Source organism: Peromyscus leucopus, chromosome 22 (assembly GCF_004664715.2).
Source record: "Peromyscus leucopus breed LL Stock chromosome 22, UCI_PerLeu_2.1, whole genome shotgun sequence".
NCBI classification, from domain to species: Eukaryota; Metazoa; Chordata; class Mammalia; order Rodentia; family Cricetidae; genus Peromyscus; species Peromyscus leucopus.
In genome coordinates this window covers 3298844-3322709 of record NC_051081.1, presented here as the reverse complement: position 1 = coordinate 3322709, position 23866 = coordinate 3298844, and the positions used below count along the sequence as shown (strand labels likewise).

Sequence of the window (23866 nt, the reverse complement as noted above, 5' to 3'; positions counted from 1 at the left end):
TTAACACTGTTTCAAATCCCAAGTCTCTCCTGAGACCCAAGGCAGTCTCTTAACTGTAGAATCAAAGCAGGGATCACATACTTCCAGCACACAGTGACTCATAGCCTACATTATCATTCTAAAAGTGAGCAGACTGCACCAAGAAGGACCGAAGCCGGATGGGGACTCAGTATCCTGTCACCCAGTGTCAGAGAGCTTGGAGGCTCTTTGGGGCTCTACTCTTTCTGGCTTCAGTGACAACAGCACACTTCTCTCCCTCGGGCTGGTTCCCTGCCTGACCTGTCCCTCTCCTCAGCAGGTGTCCCATAGTTCTGGCATCGCCATCATCCTGGGTTCTCCAGTACAATCCCGGCCTCACTGTCCCAGCCTCTCTGCAGGGACTCTCCTGCCACATGCCTGGCCTTGGCTTCCCTTAGCCACAGAGAGAGTCCATGACACTTTACTCCTGTACCCCTCACGACTTTACCACAGCCGTATGGCCGATGCTGCCAAGTCCCGCTGCCTGCCTGGGATGGGCCCGGCCACCCCAGACCTATGCATGCATGCATGCATGCATGCATGCATGCGCTTGGACTCATTGCTGCTTGCTTCATTGCACAAGCCTTCCTTTCATTCCTTTCTCGGCTGCAGGACTGAAGACACCAATCCTCCATTTCCAGCATCAGGCTTTTCTTGTTTCTCCTGCCCTTAAGCACAGGGCTTGGCCCCAACATCACGCTTCCTGATGCTGCTCAGTGCACATCTTGTGTTTCTCTTTGCCTTGCTCACTCCTTGTAGACCTGCTTAGGTCACTGACAGCCATACGACAGTCAGTCTTAGGCTGTCTTGAAATCGCCTTTGCCCACAACGTTGGCCCAGATCTCTTCACGTTAGCCTCAGGCAGAAAGCAGCCACATTCTTCACCAAAATATCCTAAGAATGGTCTCTGGCCTGTTGCTAATATTGTTCCCCTCTGAAACCCCTTGAGCTAGGCCTTCATAGTCTACAGTCTCCCAGCACCACTGTCTTCCAAGACCCTCCTAGGATGGCCCATTAAGGCCCACTTAAAGCGTTGAGCCACTTCCCTAATCCGAAGTCCACAGTCCACCAACAGGCAGCATGGTCTGGCCTGTCACAGCTGTACCCTGCTCCCCGTTACCAACTTCTGTCTCGGTCAGTGTTCTGTTGCTGTGAAGAGACGCCATGACCAAGGAAACTCTTATATCGGAAAGCATTTCACTGGGCTTGCTTACGGTTTCAGAGGCTTAGTCCACAACCATGGTGGAGAACAGACAGGTGCTGGAGCAGTAGCTGAGACTTTTACATCCTGATCCACAGGCAGAGGGAGAAGGAGTGAGACTGGGCTGAGGTGGACTTTTGAACCCTCCAAGCCCACTCCAGTGACACCCCTCCTCCAACAAAGCCACACCCCAGAACCTTCCCAAACAGTTCTACTACTTGGGCCCAAGCATCAGACACATGGACCTATGGGGACCATTCTCACGCAGACAGCATAGGAAGTCAGTCTAATGTTAAAGCTTGGGGCCAGAGCCCGGGCTCAGCAGCTAAGGACTCGCTCTTCCCGCTCTTCCAGAGGACATGTTTGGTTCTCAGCAGTGGCTCACAGCCACCTACAACTTCAGGGAACTCACACCTCTGGCTTCTGTGGGCAGCTGTATGCAAATGCACACACCCACATGCACACACACATCCTCATAATTAAAACTAAGGACATGAAGAAGCGTGGATCCTGGGTTCCCTCCAGCAGCCTGGCCTGTGTGGTGAGCTCCAGGGACCTTGTCTGGAAAGATATAAAGGTGTGGACTAGGGCCATGCTCCCCAGAGGGGCCACACTCCTTGGACCTTTCCCAGCAAGAACAAAGACCTGAGCTTGAGTCCCTAGAACGGATGTCAAAAGCCAGGTGTGGCTGCGTGTTCTTGCAGGCCCCCAGCCAGTGGGTGAGCAGAGGCTCATCCCAAAGGCTCACAGCTGTGGCTGCATGTTCCTGCAGCCCCCAAGCATGTGGGTGAACACAGGCTGATTCCAAAAGCTCACTGGCCTGGTCCAGTGGGAGACCTCTCTCAACACAGGGGCAGAGAAAAATGTGAGGTTCTGCCCCGGCCTCCTGCACACCCCTACACCCAGATGGATGGCATGTGAGCAATAACACCTGAGGACACCCTCTGTGTGCACACACATGCACAGGTATGCACAACATTCATACACATTTCCTATGAATTAGATAGAGAATTGGTAGACCACCCAGAACTTCTAAGTATGTGCTCGGAGGAGTCAAGATCGGGCCTTAAAAGAACATCCATACATCTGTATCCGCTACAGCACTGTTCACACCAGCCAAGTGCCCAGTTCTGGTGCATAAGAAAGTGGGATGTGTCTGTGCCATGGGATACCACGCAGCCTTGAAAACAGGGGAACCTGATACACGGAACTACGTGGAGGCCCCGGGCCAGGACTCAGTGACATGAACCTTACACAGAGGACACACACTGCAGGATCTCACCCCAAGAGGTTCCTAGAGCCATCAGACTGACAGCGCCAGGAAGTGGGGTGTGGGTGCCAAGGCCTGGGGAGGGACGGAGATTGATGTGGGGAAAATGGAAAATTCTGGAAGCGGACGGTAGAAATGGCTGTACGTAGAGCCAAGTGGACGTGCTTCCTAGCCTGACTCACACACCAAGAAATTGACAGCTAAAGCAGTGAGTTCAGTGCTGCGTGGACTTCATCACGCGGATGCATGGAGCGGAGGAGAGTGAGCTCATGGCACCTGAGTGCAGGCTGGACAGTGGCTTCCCGCCTGCCCGCTCGGTGCAGCCAGCCTCCTCACCATCAGGCCTGAGTAGGAGTGGGCATGCCCAGGAGCTGGAGTGGGCATGCCCAGGAGCTGACGGCTGCTGCCTTCTGGTTTTGCTCCCTCCAGCTGGGACTGCAGCGCTTCCATGGCGTCGGCATCCTGGGCTTTAACTCCAGTGAGTGGGTCATCGGTGCCATTGGGGCCATCTTGGCTGGGTATGTTCCACCCTTGGGGTCGTGTCGATGAACTGGCTGCTCAGTGTTGGGTCTGGGAGTCACACAGATATTGAGGATAAGGCCACCAAAGTTAAGTGAGCAGAGGCAACTTTATTAAAAAGAATAAATTCTGGGAAGAGCACCGGCTGCTCTTGCAGACCAGGTTCGATTCCCAGCACCCATGTGGCAGCTCACAACCATCTGTATTTTCAACTCCAGGGATCCGACGTCCCCTTCTGGCCACTGTGGACCCTTTACACATGTGAGATGCACAGACAGACATGCAGACAAAATACCCACACACATAAAAGATCCTTTAGGAAAGAATGAATCCTTTCCAAAGCACTCAGTCTGTACAGGACTGAGCGGGTCCTGTGTCCCCAGGGGCCTCTGTGTTGGCATTTACGCCACCAACTCGGCCGAGGCCTGCCAGTACGTCATCGGGCATGCCAGAGTGAACATCCTGCTGGTGGAGAATGACCAACAGCTGCAGAAAATCCTGTCGGTGAGTGAGCCTCGAGGTGGGCGCTGGGTGCACCGTGTGAGGCGGGGAGCAGGGGGCGTTCCCAGGCCTGTCAGCTCACTCCCCAGCCTCCACCTGCGGGCGTGTCAGAGGCGAGCAGGCGGGGCTCGGGCAACCCCAGGGCTGCCCTGGTGACGCTTACTCTCTTCTTATTTTTAATGGATGTTACAGACACACCTTCGCGCTCACACGCGCTCAGCTGCCCAGCACCTGCCCGGGGTTGGCAGGATGATCTGGAGGGAGGGTGCTCAGAAGCAGCACAGGGGACCCCTGGCCAGTCAGTCAGTGCGAGGCTCTGCCTCAAAAGATGACCTAAACTCCTGATCCTCCTGCCTCCACCTCCTGAGCGCTGGCGTGTGCTGGCATGTGCCACCACACCTAATCGATGTGGTGCTGGGTACAGGCCCCAGGGCTTTGTGAATGCCCAGTGAATGTTCTGCCCACCGAGCACAGCCCCAGCCTTGATTTTTAAAAATCACTTTCTTTTTTTAAAAATGCACATTTATTTATGTATGTATCGTGTGCGGGTGCGCGCATGGCGCGGTGTGTTGAGGGCAGAGGACGGCTTTATGGAGTCGGCGCTGCTCTGTCACCGTGTGCAGGCGCCTTTACCTGCGCCCCAGGACTCTGAGCCCACAGGAACTCTTCCAGATTCCACCCGACAAGATGGAGCCTGTGAAAGCCATCGTGCAGTACAAGCAGCCATTGGAGGAACGCGTCAGGAACCTGTACTCAGTGAGTGCCGAGGGGCGGGGCCAGAGAGGTGGAGCCCGTGGGAGGGGCGGGGCCTGGAGAGGTGGGCCCGTGGGAGGGGAGGGGCCTAGAGAGGTGGAGCCCGTGGGAGGGGAGGGGCCTAGAGAGGTGGGGCCTTGTGAGGGCGGGGCCTAGAGAGGTGGGCCTGCGAGAGGGCGGGCCGGCGGGCGGGGCCTAGAGAGGTGGAGCCTGCGAGAGGGGCGGGCCCGGCGGGGCGGGGCCTAGAGAGGTGGCGCCTTGGGGCGGGGTGAGAGGGCTGGAGCCTAGAGAGGTGGGGCCTTGGGAGGGGTGGAGCCTAGAGAGGTGGAGCCTCGGGACGGGGTGAGAGGGGTGGAGCCTAGAGAGGTGGGGCCTTGGGAGGGGCGGGGCCTGGAGAGGTGGAGCCTTGGGTGGAGCCTTGGGAGGGGTGGAGCCTATGGAGGTGGAGCCTCGGGAGGGGTCTAGAGAGGTGGGGCCTTGGGTGGAGCCTCGGGAGGGGCGGGGCCTGTAGGAGGGCAGGACCTGGAGTCTGGCAGAAGTAGTAGGTGGGGCCACAGAGGTTCATGCGCAGTGAGTGGGCAAGGACTCCTTGAACTGTGTAAGGTGGGGCTCTGCAGGAGTGGGTGGGGCCCCCTAAGGAAAGTGGGCGTGGTACGGGGACAGTGTGGGGGTGACTAGTGGCAGCTGTGTCCTGTCCTTGCTGTGATCCCTCAGCCCCAAACCAGCAGATGAAGGCAGGAACTCATTTTGTGCCAACTTGGTATACATTGAGAGTTCCAGGACAAGTCCGGGGTGGTGGTGCACGCCTTTAATCCCAGCACTTGTGAGGCAGAGGCAGGTGGACCTCGAGGCCACCCTGGTCTACAGAGTTAGTCCCAGGTCAGCCAGGGCTACATAGAGAGACCCTGTCTCAAATAAACAAGTAAATATAAAACGAAAATACTTAATCTTTTTAGTGGCAACACTTAAGATTTAGTCTCCACATAATTTCTGAACATATAAGTCATTATTTTAAATTTCAATATTTTTCTTATGTCCAAGTTATAATCTATTATGTGTATCCAGAGTTATAAATATTTGCTCTAGCTGCTGGGTCTTCCAGGCGCCAGCCCGCAATCGCAGGTCACTAGAGACTCCCGTCACTACAGCAACAGTTCTTAAGTCTCGGATCACCTTAAAAAGTATCTGTGAAGCAAGACTGGGGACACAGGACTGCCAAGGACTGCCGTCTTCACTACTAGGAAGCTTCAGACAGGAGAATTGGGAGTTTAAAGGCCAGGCTAAGACCCTCTACTAAAAGAGGCTCGGAAGTAGAACAGCCTCCCAGAATCCCCAGTGAGGGGCGGGGGCGTGGTCAGGGTGGAGCCCCGCCTAGAATCCCCAGTGAGGGGCGGGGGCGTGGTCAGGGTGGAGCCCCGCCTAGAATCCTCAGTGAGGGGCTGGGGGCGTGGTCAGGGTGGAGCCCCGCCTAGAATCCCCAGTGAAGGGCTGGGGGCGTGGTCAGGGTGGAGCCCCGCCTAGAATCCCCAGTGAGGGGCTGGGGGCGTGGTCAGGGTGGAGCCCCGCCTAGAATCCCCCAGTGAGCGGCTGGGGGCGTGGTTAGGGTGGAGCCCCGCCTAGAATCCCCAGTGAGGGGCTGGGGGCGTGGTCAGGGTGGAGCCCCGCCTAGAAATTCCCACTGAGGGGCTGGGGACATTGATCTCCGGCGTCTTTTTGCCTGGTGTGTGATGAGAGATCCTGGGTTCAACCTCTAATGAAGAGTTTTGCGGAGGAGGAAAAAGCAAGCCTCCCTGATTAGAAGCATCGCTGACCGCCGCAGACTTGGCGCTCTTGAACTTGGGGCCGCGGACCCTTGGCTGGGATAGTCCTGGAGCTGTGACGCTGAGCCTTGCCTCTGGCTTCAGCCACTAGGTGGCAGCAGCGTTCTCCCCGTAGGAACAAGTCAATCCATAGATCATGCCATACTCCCACCGGCTCAGTGCCGCTAACGGGGACACTTACAGGGGATGATTCTGTTACATAGCAAGGTATCCACTCTGCAGTGGAAGGGAGACCCTATAAGCTTGGAGTGGAGCTAGATCTGGATATGTAGCCCAGGCTAGTTCTGAACTCACAGCCCAGGCTGGCCTAAAACTTCACATCGTACTGCCTCAGCCTCCTGTGTACTGGGATTTAAAGACTGGCCACCATGACAGGGATTCAAGCCTACAGTTTTAAGAGTCAGCTTAAGAATACACATTTTAAGGCCTCAGTCTGCTTAGCTGCCCTGGAAAGATCATCTGAACCTCAAGGGTGCCATTGCCTTTAGTCCCAGCAGAGGCAGGCGGGTCTCTAAATTACAGGCCAGCCTGGTCTACAGAGTGAGTTCCAGACCAAACAGAGCTGTTACACTGAGAAACCCTGTCTTGAAACAAAACAAAACCAGGCCAACCCCAAATGTCTTGAGCAAGGAGGGTCATTTGCCAGCCCCTTCAGCGGCAGCTCAGAAGGCTGGCTTCAGGCAGGGCTGCAGCCAGGGGCTCCCGTGGTGGTCCGGGCTTCATGTCACCAGTCTCCCAGCTCTTAGTCCCCGCCCCTCAGACCCTGCATTCCTGGCTGTTCTGTCCCCTTTGTGAGCTCTGTAGAGCCAGGCCTGGATTGATGGGATAGGCTGGCTTCACCCCATCAGGGATGACTTCTGGGGTGGGGAAGCCTGGAATGGGAGCTCCCTTCAGGGGTCATTGACTCCTGGGGTAGGGCCAGCGGGGGCCTCAGCAGGTAAAGGGGCTTGAACCCAGGAGCTCACATGGTAGAAGGAAGGAACTGACTTCTGCAGGTGCACCGGGGCATGTGTCCCCTCATACATGCACCCCGAAACAAGCAAATAAAAATAATTCTAACAATCTTTAACCTTCTGAGGGTCAGTCTGTTGTTACTTACAGCCCATGCTGTCCTTCAGGATAGCCTGTGCCCCAGAGGGCTGGTCAGGAGACCAAGGCCACGGCACAGCCAGTCAAGCCTCTTCCTGGGACAGCCCAGAGAGGGCTAGCGTTCCTGTGCCGTAGCCGAGGTCTGTCTGAGCTGACAGGTCCCGGGAAGGTGGCTGGGGTGTGAAAGTCCTGGGCTTTTCTGGGCGCTGCCACAGCCCTCCGCCCTTCCTCTCTACCAGCTGGCCGCGTGCCTTGGGGTAAGCCCGCGGGATGGGGTCTGAGCAGGACCAGCCAGGTCCCCAGCCTCCAGCCACCTTCCCATCCACAGTGGCATGACTTCATGGAGCTGGGGAACGCCATCCCCGTCATGCAGCTGGATCGTATCATCTTGAGCCAGAAGGCCAACCAGTGCGCGCTCCTCATCTACACCTCGGGCACCACGGGGCACCCCAAAGGGGTGATGCTGAGCCATGACAATGTAAGCACCTCTCCTTGGGCAAAACCGAGTGACCTGGAGGAGTGTGTGAGGTCGGTGTGGCCCTTGCTCCATGGGGAACTAACTGGACAGTTGTTGGAGCTGGGGGCTTGGAAGTAGACCTGGGTCCAAAGCCAGGCTGGGCCGGCCATCTTGGGCAAGAAAACTGATCGTACCATTGCCTACTTCCTGTCTGTGAAATGAGAGTTGGTTTCATAGTTTTTATCTGGTGGGTGGTTTTTAAAAAACTCATGTGCATGTCTCTGTGAGTGTGTGTGTTTGTGTGTGTGTGTGTGTGTGTGTGTGTGTGTGTGTGTGTGTGTGTGAGTGTCAGCCAGCGCCTGGCCTCAGCTGTGGTCCCTCAGGGGCATCTATCTTGGATTCTTTGAGACAGGATCTTTCAGTGATCAGGGAAGGCTGGCTACCTTCCTGCCCCGCCTCTCTGAGCTTGGGATTGTTGGTGAGCATCACCACATGGGCTCTGGGAATTGGAACTCAGTCTTCATGCAGGGCAAGCACTTTACCCACCAAGACATTTCACCGGCCTGATTGGTCTATTTTATTTTGTTCTTAGTTTTTGAGACAGGGTGTCACGTAGCCCAGGCTGGCCTCAAACTTGCTGTGTAGCCGAGGATGCCCCTGAACTCCTGATCCTTCTGCCTCCACCCCGAGTGCTGGGATGACAGGAGTGTGAGAACACTTGTGTGTGGGTGTCTGTGGAGGTCAACGCTCGTGCTTGTGTCTTTCTTGACTGCTCTCTCCACCCATACATGGAGTCAGGCCTCCCCTTCAGACCCAGGATTGCAGGTTCGGCTTGTTCTGGGAGTCCTTTGTCTCCACCTTCCACGTGACCGGGATTGCAGGCCACGGCACATGCACTGCACTGGACAGTTTATGTTAATTTGACACAAGCTAGAGAATCTGAGAGGAGGTAGCCTCCCTTCGGAAAAATGCCGCCGTAAGACTGGACTGCAGGCAAGCCTGTGGGGCCTTTTCTTAGTCATCTGGACCCCGCTTTCTTTTTTGGGCCACCAACCAGCTCCCAAATCATGACACAGAGACTTCTTATTAGGTTTGAATGCTCGGCCTTATCTTAGCTCTCTTCTGGCCAGCTCTTTTAACTTAAATTAACCTGTTTCCCATTATCTACCTTTTGCCTCAGGGCTTCCCCCTTCTTTCTGTACATCTTACTCTGTGTCTGTGACTGGTGACTCCCTGGCTCCTGGCCCCAGCCATCTCCCTCATTCTCTCCTCCTCCTCCTCCTCCTCCTCCTCCCTCCTCCTCCATTCTTCCTTTTTCTCCAGCCTAGATTTCTCCCCCTATTCATTCTCTCTGCCTGCCTAGCCTTTTTCTGCCTAGCTGTTGGCCATTCAGCTCTATTAGAACAATCAGGTGCCTTAGGCAGGCAAGGTGAAACAGATGCAGCACATCTTTACATAGTTAAGCACACATCCTTACATCATTGAACAAAAGCAGCAGAAACAAAAGGAACACGCCTTTACACGGTTAAAGTCATATTCTTCAGCATAAATACATGTAACACATCTTTGCACAGTTAAAATAATATTTCATAACAGTGATCAGTGAGGAAGGCCCAGCCCACTATGGGTGGTGCCATCCCTGGGCTGCTGGTCCTGGGTTCTATTAGAAAGCAGCCTGAGCAAACCATGGAGAACAAGCCAGTAAGCAGCTCCCTCCATGGCCTCTGCCTCAGCTCCTGCCTCCAGGTTCCTGCCCCGTGTGAGTTCCTGTCCTGACTTCCTTCGATGGTGGACTGTCTCCTGGAAGTGTAGACCGAATTAACCCTTTTCTCCCCACGTTGCGTTGGTCACGGAGCTCCGTCACAGCGCTAGTGACCTGACTGGACTCCACTCACGTGGTCTGGGTTCTGGAGATCTGCGCTCCAGTCTCCACTCTTGTGTGAAAAGAGCTTTAGCAGCCGAGTGTCTCCCAACACCTGCAGGTTGACATTCTAGATGAACCACCCCAACGCGGTATCCCCCAGCCTCGTTCCTTCTGCCTGCTGGATGCTTCTACACACTTGGAATTCTGTTGGTACGCGTCTGGGGCGTGTCTTCCTCAGTCACTCTCCCCCTTCCTTTGGGGACAGAGCCTTTCACTGAACCCTCTGCTCACCTGTGGTTAGGCTGGCCAGTCACCAAGTCCTAGGGACCCTCCTGTGTCCTCCAGCATGATGACAGTAGTGGGTTGCAAACGTGAAAAGTTGGCCATGGTCTGGCTTTAGTGCACAAACATGAGGTCCTGAGTTCAACCCACAGCACCCACATAAAAATCCAGGCATGCTGGTGAAGAGTCTGGACTCCCAGTGACGGGGGATTGAAGACGGGAAGGTCCTGGAGGCTCACTGGCCAGGCAGCCTACTCAAATCATTGAACCCCAGGTCCAGCGAGGAACCCTGTATTGAAAAACAAGGCAGAGGGGGCTGGAGAGATGGTGCAGTGGTTAGGGGTGGAGTTTGGAGCCCAGCACCCACATAGCCACCCAGGTGTTGCATGACCCTTCACTCCAGCTGTGAGTGGGACAGAGACACAGGGTTGCCAGGCTGTCCTGGCCGCAAACCACAAGTATCCAGTTCCAGAAGAGAGCCTGCCCCGATGGCACACATGCACTCACAGGGAAGTCCATAGCTTAAGAAAACATGTGTGTGTGTGTGTGTCTGTGTGTGTTAGAGAGAGACAGACAGAGCAAGTGAGCAGGTGTCTGTGGGTACCCTCAGAGGCCAGAAGAGGTGATCCCCTGGACTGGCGCTATGGGTGTCTGAGCCACCATGTAGGTACAGGGAGCCGAATGGATCCTCTGCAGGAGCAGCAAGCCACTGAGCCGTCTCTCCAGCCCCAGTAAATAAAATTTCAAAACAGTAAGATGGGAGCAGTTGAGGGAGAAAACTGATCTCTGTCTCAGGCCTCCTCACGTGTGCATGTGCACACACGTGTGCACAGTGGTCCTCGGGTAAGGCATCAGAGCTCTGAATTACCTTGTTTTCTAGATCACATGGACCGCAGGGGCCATGATGCGTGAGCTGGATCTGAGCTACGCCTCAAGGAGCCAGGAGATAATCGTAAGCTACCTGCCCCTCAGCCACATTGCAGCCCAGATGATGGACATCTGGATGCCCCTAAAGGTCGGGGCACTCACTTTCTTCGCTCAACCAGATGCACTCAGGGTAAGGCTGGGTGAGGGCCCCACCAAGCGTCGGGTGGCCTTTGGGGAGCCGACAGCTTCTGTCCACCGGACAGGCCAGAAGTCTAAGAATTGTTTTCTCCAACTTCATTCTCTGTTCCATTCCGCAGCATTGGAAACAGCTGGGTAAATTCTCCTAGCCTATCCTGATGAGCAGTATGTGGGCTGCACCCTGAACAAGCTCAGGGAGAGGCCTCAGTGGCGATGAAAGTCTGTGGTTTCAGTATTTCTTGCATGTATTTGTTTATTGGGGTGTGCACCGTGGTGTGCACACGATGGTCAGAGGAAATTTTAGGGTCTGTTCTCTCCTCCACCCTGTGGAAGACAAACTCAGGTCATCTGGCTTGGTGGCCAGTGCTTTTACCCACTGAGCCATCTTGTGAGTTCCTCCCTTAAAAAAACCGTGTGTACTCATGTATGCTTATGCACGTGTGTTGTGGGGGGTGGGGCTGTGCACGCACACACATGCTCAAGTCTGGGGAGAAGATCCTGGCCTGAGAAGCACCAGCTGCTCCTCAGGGGACCTGGGTTCAATTACCAGCGCCCACATGGCGGCTCACAATGTTCTGGAACTCCAGTTGCAGAGGATTCAATGCCTCCATGGGACTAGGTGTTCATATGGTGCATGCGCGCGCGTGCGTGTGCACGCGCGCACAGGGAAAATGACTCATATACATAAAATAAAATAAGTCTGCGAGTTAGAAGCTGCCTCTCCTGTGTCCCAGTTTACCCCTTAAGTGAGACTTAGTTCAGATATTCAGGTGATTTCTTTCATATTCAATTCCAGTGTTTGTGGTGTATATAATGTTACTATTTCTTGATTCATTATCTATTGTTTCCCTATGTGTTAGAGGATTCGGTTCCTGCAACAGGGGGCTGACCACAAGGCCCCAACCCTGTCTGCTTCAACTTAGTTTTTCCCGGAGTTATCAGGAGCCTTTGTTTTTCAGTCGGGCGGCATTGGTGCCCTCGGCTTTTCTTCCCGTAGTCCGTGTTCCATTGTGAGCTGGGCTGCTGATTGCTTTGTTTGTCCCTGGTCGGGATAACTGGAGCAAAGCCTGAGATGGGTTGTAACTTACCGCAGTCGTATAAAAATGGGAAGGAAGTGAGACCAGCAAGGGGCAGGGGAAAGAACCAAGCCAGGAAAAGGAGGTTGAGCAGCCCCGACAGACCCCGGGGAGCTCTGTGTGAGAGTCGGGCCACAGCTGCCCCACATGACTACAAAGACGTGGAACTTTTGTGTCCTCCTGCAAGGTGGACACTGGCCACAAGCTCAGCACATGTGTGTGCTCGTGGGCAAGCTCAGCTCAGCTCAGCTGTCGCCAGGATTGGTTGTCATGGAGCATTTGGGGAATGCTCATTTTCCTGCCTTTTCCAGTTTCTAGAAAATGCTGCCTGTATTCCTGGGCTTGTGGCCTCTTCCTCCATCTTTCAAAACATATCATTGTCTGTGTGTTTATAAGTGTTCATGGCATGTATGTATGTACCCAATTGCATACTTGGTGTCCCTAGTAGCCAAGAGGGCACTGGTTCCCCTGGAGCTGAAGTTCCAGGCAGTTAAGAGGCTCCATGTGCGTGCTGGGAACCAAACCTGTGTACTCTGCAGGAGCATCAAGTGCTCTAACCAGTGAGCCTGTCTCCAGCCCCCCTCTTCCTCTGTCTTTATTCTTCCTCTTGCTCATTATCTTCCAGTCTCACCCCTAACACATATAAACAAACATCAATGAATATACATGTGCATGTGAACACAGGAAAACACACATGAACAGTTCACACATTCAGACACACACACATAAACACATCATAAACACAGTCGCAAACATACATGTGTTTACATATATATATGTAAACACACTGTCTCAGTTAAGATTTCCATTGCTGTGATAAAACACCTTGTGTAGTAGAATATTATTTTAAGGTGTGTTACTTTTGTTTATGTTGCATTTGTTTAACTCTGTGAAGCTGTGTTACTTTGCCTGTCTAAAACACCTGATAGTCTAATAAAGAACTGAACAGCCAATAGGGAGGCAGGAGAAAGGATAGGTGGGGCTGGCAGGCAGAGAGAATACATAGAAGGAGAAATCTGGGAGGAGAAAAATAGAGATGGATGAGAGGAAGAGCTAGGATCCAGAGGAGGAGGAGGACTCCAGGCACCAGCTACCCAGCTACACACACAGCCAGCCACAGACCACAGAGTAAGATAAGATTTACAGAAGTAAGAGAATGGGAAAAACACAGAGGCAAAAGGCAGATGGGATAAATTAAGGAAAGCTGGCAAGCTAAGGCCAGGCATTGATAATTAAGAATAGGCCTCTGTGAGTGATTTATCTGGGAGCAGAGTGATGGGCCCCTCAAAAGAACAAAAACCATGTAGCTAGAGTTTTCCTGCTGGCCCACAGTCAGGACAAATCTCTCTCACCCGCCAGTCCCACAGCTGCTCAGACCCAACCAAGTAAACACAGAGACTAATTATTGCTTACAAACTGTATGGCCATACCAGGCTTCTTGCTAACTGTTCTTATATCTTAAATTAACCCATTTCTATAAATCTATACCTTGCCACGTGGCTCGTGGCTTATCGGCATCTTCACATGCGGCTTGTCATGGCGGTGGCTGGCAGTGTCTCTGACTCAGCCTTCCACTCCCCAGAACTCTTCTCCTCCTTGTCCCGCCTATACTTCCTCCTGCCTGACTACTGGCCAATCAGTGTTTTATTTACTAACCAATCAGAGCAACACATTTGCCATACAGAACATCCCACAGCAAAACCCCCAACAATAACCTTGATCAAAAGCAGCTTGGGAAGGAGAGGGTTTCTCTGGCCTATGCTTACACATCATACTCCATCACTGAAGGAAGTCAGGACAAGAACTCACACAGGGCAGGAACCTGGAGGCAGGAGCTGAGGCAGAGGCCATGGAGGGTGCTGCTTACTGGCTTGTTCCCCATGGCTTGCTCAGCCTGCTTTCTTATAGAACCCAGGACCAGCAGCCCAGAGATGGCACCACCCACAGTGAGCTGGGCCTCCCCATCAATCACTAATTAAGTAAATGCCCCCCAGGCCAATCTGGTGGAGGCATTTTCTAAATTGGAAATCTTCTTCCCAAATGACTCTAGTTTGTTTCAAGTTGCCAAAACACTAACCAAAAATGCATACAAATGATAAACATAGACACGCACACATACAGATAAACACAGTATACATTTATGTATAGTGGCAAACATAAATACAAACATATGAACATGTAAACACACAGATGCCATACATACACGTGCAATCACATAACATACCTGTGGGCCTCAGGCCCCTGCTGAAGTCCCTGTCCTCTTCCTGTATGACCCTCGTCAGGACACTGAGCCACCTGATCACCCAGAAAACCTGATTTCTCAAGATCCTTAATTTATTGTTACTTTTTGAATTTGTATTAAAGTTTAAATTTACAGTGAGTGCTGGTGAAAGAGGAAAGGGGAAAGGTGTCGGGGTCCGGGAGCAGTGACGTGTGTAGCTGCACGGACATGGGGCCCGAGGACCTGAGTTTGATCCCCAGTCCCCACACGATGGAAGAACAGATTCCTTCCAGGTGTCCTCTGACCTCCACAGGAGTGCCGTAAAGAAAGTGAAGGAAAAAGAAGTCACACATGGCCAGGAGTGATCCAGATAACCAGGGCGCTGAGGTTTTCAATATGACGTCTCCTGCCATGATGTCATCACATGGATGCTTTCTGGTGGGACGTGTTCCCTCCGTGGGCCCCAGGGACATGGCATACCACAGATAGCAGGGCTGATGCTCACACTGCAGAGACAGCTACTTGCTGCACAACGATTAGGGCCTGAGTTCAAATCCCCAACACTCATGTTAAAAGCTGGCGTGGCCACCTGCATGCCATAACCCTGGTGCTGTGGAGCCGAGCAGACGGTCTCTGGGGATTGCTTGGCAGCCGAGCCTCAGGTGCTGGACACTGGCCTTTCTCCCTGCCCTCCGTGTGTGTGTGGCGGCTGGCGTTTGGTTTGTAGAATGGGATGGGATGCAGGGTCAGCACTCAACACAGAGCCTGGTGCCCAGATCTCTGCATCATGTTTCCAGTGACCCAAGGGTCTCGAACGTTTCCCCTTTTCAGACATCGTTATCAAGTGTGGGACAGTTGACCGGGTTCCCCGCTGCTCCATCCCCTGACAATGCAAGTCATGTTTCCGTTTCTTAAAGTGTCACACCCACTCACATCTCAGGGTGAGAAATGGACGGTCACCGTCCTCACCGACATTTCTCTCATTATTAGTGACGCTGAACATCTTTGCGGGTTCACTGACTGCCTTGATCTCATTTCTTTCTTTCTTTTTTCAAATGTTTGTCCCCTTTTTTCTTTTTCTTTATTCTTCTCATACAATACATCTTGACCACCTCCAGCCTTCCCTTGGCATCTGGTTGGCCGTATTTGGTTGATGTCGTTGGGAGGCTTGCTCTTTTCTGAAGGGAGGTGGAGGACTCCTCGGATTTAATTTCTGTTCAAATCTTTTGCATTTAACGTTTTCTTTGTATGTCTAATCACACTGATCTTTGAGCGTTCTTTACATGTTCAGGTAATGAATCCTTACCAGGTGCCATGATCTGCAAATGCCTCTCCCAGTTCTCTGGCTTTGTTTTTCCTTCACGGGCTTCTGAAGCATGAAGGGAGTTGGGCTTTGATGAGGTTTGGGTTATTGATTTCCGCCACGCTCTGCTATGACAAAGATTTCCCATTTTCCTCTATGTGCTCTCTGCTTTTAGCTTCATTTAGAGTTGATTTTCATGTTGGGTGAGAAGTACGATTGTAAGACACGCATGACTGTTTGCACCTTTCCCAGCTGCAGGGAACTACTCATAAGACAGGTGCTGAAAGCAGATGATCATAAATGTAAAACGTTGTCTGTGGACTGGTTTGTATGTTCTTGCACACACATGCACACACGAGCATATACACATATACACATGCACACCTATTCACACACATGCACACCTATTGCACACACATGCACGCACTTGCACACTCATGTACTTGCACACATGTGCACACGTGCAAACATGCCTGCGTGGGGGTGAATGATCTGAGCCTGACTGGCTGCTGTGAAGCCAGGGCGTTGTCCTCACGCCTGGTCCAAAGGCTGCTCTTGAGGAAGGGAGGGGACATGTACAGTTCCTGAAGGTGCTCTGTCCGGGCAGGGCACCCTGGTGTACACTCTTCAGGAGGTGAAGCCTACCGTCTTCCTGGGGGTGCCTTGTGTGTGGGAGAAGATGCAGGAGAACATCAAGGAAAATGTGTCGAGGTCCTCCAGCCTGAGGAAGAAGGCGTTTACCTGGGCGAAGATACTCGGCCTGAAGACCAACACCAAGCGGATGCTGGGGTAGGCAGCGTGTCCTGCGGTGGGTGTGGGGGCGCGGAGGAGGCTCTGCCCCCTGCAGCTGGGTCTCCTTGATGATGCCCTTCCCAGGAAGCGAGACATCCCCATAAACTACCGCATGGCCAAGGCCCTGGTGTTCGCGAAGGTCCGGACCTCCCTGGGCCTGGACCACTGCCACTCCTTCTACAGTGGGGCCGCGCCCCTCTCCCAGGATGTCTCCGAGTTCTTCCTCAGTCTGGACATCCCTATTGGAGAGATCTATGGGATGACTGAGAGCTGTGGACCCCACTCGGTCTCCAGCAGGAATGTCTACAGAGTTCTGAGGTACCAGGCTGCCGCGGCCCCAGGTCCCCAGTGTCGTGGGGTGAGGGCGTGAAGGGGGTGGTAACCGCTGGCTGAGTCACATCCTGGACCCGGGTATCCTGAGAGCCTCTCCAGCCTCCCAGCCTCAGGCCTTATCACACAGCCTTCTGGGATGGGCACTTGTTCTAGAACCATCTATCATGTTGTGTGACTTTTCTTGGAAGACCTGATAGAGCGCTAAAAATACCAAAGAAGCACTTCCTCCCAAGTGCAGCCTAACACACTTATTGGGGTGATTTCTAGACTGCGGGTCAGGGGTCACTGACAGGAGCACATGTAGACTCAAAGGCAGTGCATCACCTACAAATCCACCGCAGCCTGGGACACATCCAAAACCCCTGCACATTTCACAGGCAACTCCAAGCATCTCCCTGGGAATGTTACCGTTGGTGGAATCTGGGGCTGGGCCCTGAGGCCTTGTAAGTTTCAGGAACTTCTCAAGACTTGTGAGTTTCCATTACTGAGTTTTAAGAAGCCTCCTTCCAGGAGGCCATGTTCCAGTGCAGAGGAAGAGACTGCTGCCTGACACGGTTCCTCCCCGGTGTCACTTACGTGTCTGTCATGTGACCTCAGAACCCCATTGTCTTCCATCTCAGGCATCCCTACAGCTCCTCGGTGGCTTCTGCACAGCCCAGCTGTCCCTGCAGTGTGCCACAGTAATCCTAACACAGACGCACTGCGGGGAGCCTCTACCGTGGAGGCTAACCTCTGCTAACCTCTTCCAAAATCCTAAGTCTCTTGACGCTGTTCCTGCCACCGTATTGTGTGTCAGGCTTTCTGCTTCTGCGTGAGGTTTGCCAGCGTGCAGAAGGCCGAGGGGCCCAAATAACAATAACGCTAAAGACAAGGACGGCAGAAGAGATGAAGAGGAAATGGAGGAGGAGGAATGGCTGGAAGTTGATGGTGTCCTTGGGTCCACCTCAGCTGAGTGCGGCCTTCACCCATGTCCCATCATGCCATTTTAGCAGGACAGTGGTCACACTGATGGCTGGACTGAGGATGAACCTCCTGTGTCTACCTCCCAGCGCTAGGATGGCAGCCATATGGCTGCTTACAGTGCGTTTCTACAAGCCAATGGACACAAAGTGCTGCCTCAGTTTCCCTTCTGTGCCTCGTCTCATGAGGTTGAAAGCAGCTCTCCACACACTACTTCTCTGAGGAGATTCCAGCTTGTGACATTTAGGGTTAGGGCTAAGATTAAGGGTTAGGGTTAGGGTTAGGGTCCTCAGGGTTAGGGTTAGGGTTAGGGTCCTCAGGGTTAGGGTTAGGGTCCTCAGGGTTAGGGTTAGGGTTAGGGGTAGGGTTAGGGTTTTAGAATATAAAAGTGCTACTTATACATCCATTGTCCATGGTGCTGAAATGGCTTAGAGGATAAGAATGTTGTGCATTCATGCTGGGGACCAGGGTTCAAAACCCAACACTTTAGGGCTAGGGTTAGTGTCCTGGCCATCACACGGCTGCTGTCCCCAGTGTTCTCCTAGGGGAGGTGGTTCATCTGAGGTCTTCGGGGTGGATGTGGAAACAACTTCCAAACACACAGGATGTGGAGAACCTGAGCACTGGGTCAGAATGATTGCCACTAAGACAGACAGCCGAGGAACCTCAGGACTCCGGGCTGCTGGTGTGGGAGGACCCGGGTGGTCGGCACCACCCTGCCTCTGACGCACCCCCCTCGTCACATCCCCGGCAGCTGTGGCAAGGTCTTAAATGGCTGCAAGAACATGCTGTACCAGCAGAACAAAGATGGCGTGGGCGAGGTCTGCATATGGGGCCGGCACGTCTTCATGGGCTACCTGGACAGGGAGGACGCCACACTGGAGATGCTTGATGAAGAGGGCTGGCTACACTCTGGGGACATGGGCCGCATGGACAGCCAGGACTTCCTTTACATCACTGGCCGAATCAAAGGTACCAGGCACACTTGGGGCAAAGAGTGCCAAGTGTGCTGGGAACTAGCAGGGACTATTGGAGTGTCCAGGCTGCCAGGGCTACCGGCAGTATGGAGGGTATTAGGGTGCAGGTACCAGGGACACGGGGAAAAGCAGCGTTCCCAGGTCATCGGGGTCCCTCCCAGTCATGCTGGGTTCAGGTTGCTCCAGACCTGTGCCCTGTGCCCCTGGAGTGAGACTGGAGCTGCTCTGTTGGCTCTGCCGAGCCGTGGAGCAGCTAGAAGAGCCAGCCGGGAGAGGCCTCGAAGTGTGAGAGAAGCTTCAAAGATGGTGTGGGGATCCCCCCCCCCCCCCCCGTCACCACAGCACTGGGTGGAGGCTGGGGCAGGAGACCTGCAGTCTGGGGCTAGCCTGGGCTGCACGGTGAAGGTCAAAACAACTCCACAGAAAGCTCCGGTGTGCTCCATCACATTAGTGACCACTATTAAGCAGCTTGGGGAGGGAAGGGTTTATTCAGCTTACAGCTCAGGCTGCACTCCATCATCCAGGGAGTCAGGGAAGGAACCTGGGGGCAGGAGCTGAGGCAGAGGCCATGGAAGGTGCTGCTTACTAGATTGTTCTCCATGGTTTGCTCAGCCTGCTTTCTTATAGAACCCAGGACCAACAGCCCAGGGATGGCACCACCCACAGTGGGCTGGGCCCTCCCCATTGATCACTAAATGAGAAAATGCCCCACAGGCCAATCTGCTGGAGAAGTTTTCTGGTTAGGTCTATCTTCCCAGGAGACCCTGGCTTGGCAAGTTGACAAAAGCTAACAGGACAGAGTCTGTCCCTGTGGGGTCCTGAGAACATAGATGTTGGGAGGGAAGCAGGCGTGGGTGCGGACTTGGGGTGCCTGAAAAGAATCCGTAGAAACCTCTACCCTGGTCTCAGGTAGGTGGGGCCCTGTACCAAGCTGGGCTCTCGTTCCAGAAATCCTGATCACTGCTGGTGGTGAAAATGTGCCCCCCATCCCCATCGAGACCCTGGTGAAGGAGAAGATCCCCATCATCAGCAACGCTGTGCTGGTGGGCGACAGGGCCAAGTTCCTGAGCATGCTGCTGACGCTGAAGGTAAGCCGGCCGCCCAGCCCCAGAGTCGGGGCGCTGGCTGCAGGTGGCTGGAGCCCAGGCGCCGCCTCTGGGCTGGGCTGGGGTCCGATGCCTGGGGAGCATGCGTGGTGACGGGTTGTCCTGGGGCAGTGTGAGACAGACCGGAGGAGCGGGGAGCCCCTGGACAAGCTGAGCCTGGAGGCCATCAACTTCTGCCGGGGGCTGGGCAGCATGGCAAACACCGTCTCGGACATAGTGAAGCTGCGGGACCCGCTGGTCTACACCGCCATCCAGTGTGGCATAGACATCGTGAATCAGGAAGCGATCTCTGACGCTCAGAGAATTCGGAAGTGGGTCATCTTGGAGAAGGATTTTTCCATCCATGGTGGAGAGCTAGGTGAGTAGCCTGGCCTGGACCTCAGAGGGCGGCTCTGGGCCGTACTCTTCTCTGGGGGGTTAGGTCTGCGGGACCAGCTAGGACATGGGACACCGTTGCCTTTACCAACTGCATCCAGCTCCCAGCTGGCCTCCATGTACTGCCTCTTCCCTAGGACGGACGCATTCATGCTCTGGAGCTAACATGAGAACTCCCCACCATGGAGAACTGGAGAGGTAGCCCAGTGGTTAGAGCCCCCTCCCCTCTCCTCGCCAAGGACTGGACTTCAGATCCCAACCAAGTTGGGCAGCTCACAGCCATCTGTAACTCCAGCTGCAAGGGATCAGATACCCTCTTCTGGCCTCTTTGCACGATGCACTCACACACACACACACACACACACACACACACCACACACACACCACATATAGACACATAATTAAAATAAATCTTGAAAAAGAACTCTATCACAGGCAGCGCCCCCTCTTCTGCCAGTCCGTGCGGACATCCCCTCGTCCCCTCTCAGTGACAGCCGGAGCAGCCCCGGGCCCTGTCCCTGGTTGCCCACGGTAAGTGTGGAACTTTTCCCTTCACAACCTGACTAATCTCTCCTCTCTCCACAGGGCCGACATCAAAACTCCGGAGACGTATCATAACCCAGAAATACAGAAACCAAATCGAAACCATGTACTTGTGACTGCCGTGGCCTGGCTTCCTCGACGTCCTCATGGTGAGACCCGGGGGCCTGCCCTGGCTGGGCGGGGCGGTTTCGGGTGTCTTCCGGGCCAGGAGCAGAGTTTCTCACGGATCCCCACTTACTCGTCCATTTGATCTCGGTACACTGTGTACGCGCGTGGCAAGAGGACCGTCTCGGGCGGGCGGGCGTGCGTCAACCTCCCCCGCATCTCGCCGATCGCCCCTCCCTGAGCCCCGCGGCCTGAGCACATGCGCAGCACCCATAGTCAGCTGTCACCAGTCACTGGCTCTCCGGCCAGCCCGCCCGTGTGGCCTCCCAGGAAGGGACCCCACAGCTGGCCGCCCCCACAGCCCAGCTCCAGCCCCACGCTCAAGCAGGGCTGCGTCTGTGAGTGTATTTTGAGATAGGGTCTCTTGCAGGCCTGTGATTGGCCAAGTAGGCTGGGCTGGCCAGAGAGCCATTGTGCTGGGCTACAAGTGTGCACCACAGGCAGCCTGCTCCTCCCCTCCCCCTCCCCCTCCCCCTCTCCCCCCCGGGTTCTGGGGGTTCGAACTCAGGTCCTGACGCCTGTGCAGCAAGCATGCTGAGCCGTCCGTCTCCCCGGCCCCACACTAGACTTGAACTGGAGACGTGGTTCACGTGGCTGCTGTCCCTATAACTGTCATGGTCATCGGTGGATGCCCCTTCCCGCCAAGGCACTTAGTGCGTGGAACTCGGCGTGTCCCACAGGGGCCCACAGACTAACGCAGGCCCCTACTCTGCACCCCCCCCCAGGTAGACCTCATCCTCCCAGGGAGCCCCCCTCCCGTGTGGAAGAAGCCAGACCCCTGCTGCTCTTGGTCCTGCCTCAGCTTCCAAAGCAGGAGGTCCACGCGAGAGACACCCCAGACCTTCCGGCCCGAAAGGAGTGACCGTGTGGCTGCAGCGGCGCTTCCTCCCCTGGGAACTTGTGTTAGAAAGAAAACGCTTCGGAGGTGTGAAGACCCGGACCCCAAAACACCTTCCTGAGAGCACCGTGGAAACCCCTCAAATAAACTGTAGTCAGGCACATGGCTGCCTTGAGGCCTCATTCTTCCCAAGGGCAAACGCCACCCCATTTGGTGTGTTGGCTGTGGGTTCACATTCTGGCCAGCTGTGTGCACTCATCCTGAGAATCGGTGTGTTGGTTGCCTTGGCTCCTTGTGTGGTGATTTTGGTGTGTGTGTGTGTGTGTGTGTAGGCGTGTGTGTGTGTGGTGTGCAGGCGTGTGTGTATGTGTGTGTGTGTATGTGTGTGTATGTGTGTGTGTGTATGTGAGTGTGTGTGTGTGTATGTGTGTGTGTGTGTGTGTGGGTGTGGGTGTGTGTGTTGTGCAGGTGTGTGTGTGTGTGTGTGTGTGTGTGTGTGTGTGTATGTGTGTGTATGTGTGTGTGTGTATGTATGTGTGTATGTGTATGTGTGTGTGTGGGTGTGGGTGTGGGTGTGGGGGGGTTGTGCAGGCGTGTGTGTGTGTGTGTGTGTGTGTGTATGTGTGTGTATGTGTGTGTGTGTGTGTATGTGTGTGTGTGTGTGTATGTATGTGTGTATGTGTATGTGTGTCTGTGGGTGTGGGTGTGCACAGGCGGGTGTATGGAGGCCAGAAGTCAGGAGCCTCACCCTAGGGCTCTCCACTGCAGTGTTGGGGACAGAGTCCCTCACCCAAGCCCCAAGGATGCCCCTGTCTGCCCCAGGCCCAGCTTTTTACAGGGCTTCCCGGGATTCAAACTCAGGGCCCTCACACCCGCACAGCAAGCAGTGCGGCCACCCGCCATCTTCTTGGTCCCTGCGGGGTTTGACTTCTGGAGTTTCCTCCTCAGGGATGAGTCTCCCTGTGGTAATGAACTCAGCAGATGTGGAAGCACCCCAACCCCACAGGACTCCAGAGCCCGTGCAGCCGGCAGCCTCCCCCTCTGTGACAGGATGCCTGAGGCCAGCAGCTTAGAAAGAAGGAAGGGGCTGAGGAAACAGCCCTGCGGGGGATGCGCCCGGGGAAGGGGGACTTCCGGGGCAGTGACTGACCATCTGAAGCAGATTGGCCCGGAGAGCTGACTCAGCAGGTAAAAGGCCGGGTAGCGAAGCCTGAAGACCTGGGTTCTATCCCCAGGCTCCACCTTGTAGGAGAGAGCTGACTCACCCGTTTGTCCTCTGACCTCCACACAAATGCACCCACACCCAGGGCAATAAAATGCACCCCCTCACCAGACACCACACCCACCTCATTCACAGTGGATGCCTCCTGCTTCCTCACTTTCTTGGGTCAGAAATCGCTGGAAACACCGTTGCTGGGTACAGTGGCACACACCTGTCATCCCAGTATAAGAGGTGCAGGCCAGAGGGTGGAGAGTTCAAGGTTACCCTCAGCAGCTTGAAGACTGGGGTCCAGCCTGGGCTACATGCGTCCTTGTCCTGAAGCAAGGAAAAAATAAAGCACTGGCAGTTTGAGGACTTGGTAGGAGGTGTACCAGGTCCTGTCAGATCTGTCATCTTCTTGTCATGGGACTGTCAAAACTCAACTACAAAGGGCAGAACTGGACGCAGAGGCACCAGCCTGGCTGGAGTCAGTCCTTGGGCACTGAGCCTCTGGGACACTCGGGTGCCCGCTTCATGGCGACTGGAGGCTGCAGGCAGTCTCTAACGCCCTCTGCAGGTTGGTTTATACCCCAGACCCTGGCTCCAGTTTATTTCCTATGTTTAAATATTTTAAATTTTACCTTGTAGATGGCCCAGCCTTGCAGAGAGTTTTTAAGACCACTTTTTCTGTTGTGTCTCTCAATTTTCAGTCTGCCACAAACGTCAACAGGGTCCCTTGATACTCAAAGAAATGTGAGCGAGATGGAGTACAGCCCAGTAGCCCACCCTTAGAGATATGCCCCAGCTGGGTGTGGTGGTGCACGCCTTTAATCCAGCACTCAGGAGGCAGAGGCAGGTGGGTCTCTGTGAGTGTGAGTCCAGCCTGGTCTACAGAGCAAATTCCAGGACAGCCTGGGCTACACAGAGAAACTCTGTCTCAAAAGTAAAAAAATAAATAAAAGGAGGAGGAGGAAGAGGAGGAGGAGGAGAAAAAGAAACCTGCTCCAGATTAACCCCGATGCCAACCCCACCTGGCATGGGCCCCGGGCAGTTGGCTTTGCAGGGACAGAAATCCAGCCACAGTGGCTCATGCCTGTCACCTAGCAGGCTACTGCCTCAGCCACCCAAGTACTGGGG

At 54.4% G+C, this 23866-nt stretch overlaps 1 protein-coding gene across 8 annotated transcripts in view; it reads left to right on the top strand.

The window, feature by feature from the left end:
* The window catches only part of Acsbg2 (acyl-CoA synthetase bubblegum family member 2), a 36857-nt gene extending 15166 nt beyond the window's left edge, over positions 1-21691 (top strand). For 6 of the 8 annotated variants that reach the window (XM_037197853.1, XM_037197850.1, XM_037197852.1 and 3 more), the window contains 12 exons: positions 2919-3007; positions 3392-3512; positions 4182-4265; positions 7500-7649; positions 10655-10831; positions 16047-16228; positions 16316-16549; positions 18279-18496; positions 19450-19589; positions 19719-19965; positions 20568-20674; positions 21416-21691. In XM_037197853.1, coding sequence (XP_037053748.1) covers positions 2919-3007; positions 3392-3512; positions 4182-4265; positions 7500-7649; positions 10655-10831; positions 16047-16228; positions 16316-16549; positions 18279-18496; positions 19450-19589; positions 19719-19965; positions 20568-20641 — 1716 coding nt within the window. In that variant the 3' untranslated portion in view covers positions 20642-20674; positions 21416-21691. Of the gene's footprint in view, positions 1-2918; positions 3008-3391; positions 3513-4132; positions 4266-7499; positions 7650-10654; positions 10832-16046; positions 16229-16315; positions 16550-18278; positions 18497-19449; positions 19590-19718; positions 19966-20567; positions 20675-21415 lie in introns of all 8 variants that reach the window. The other 2 variants (XM_037197854.1, XM_037197855.1) reach the window with 2 other exon arrangements.
* The last annotated feature ends 2175 nt before the right edge of the window (positions 21692-23866 follow it).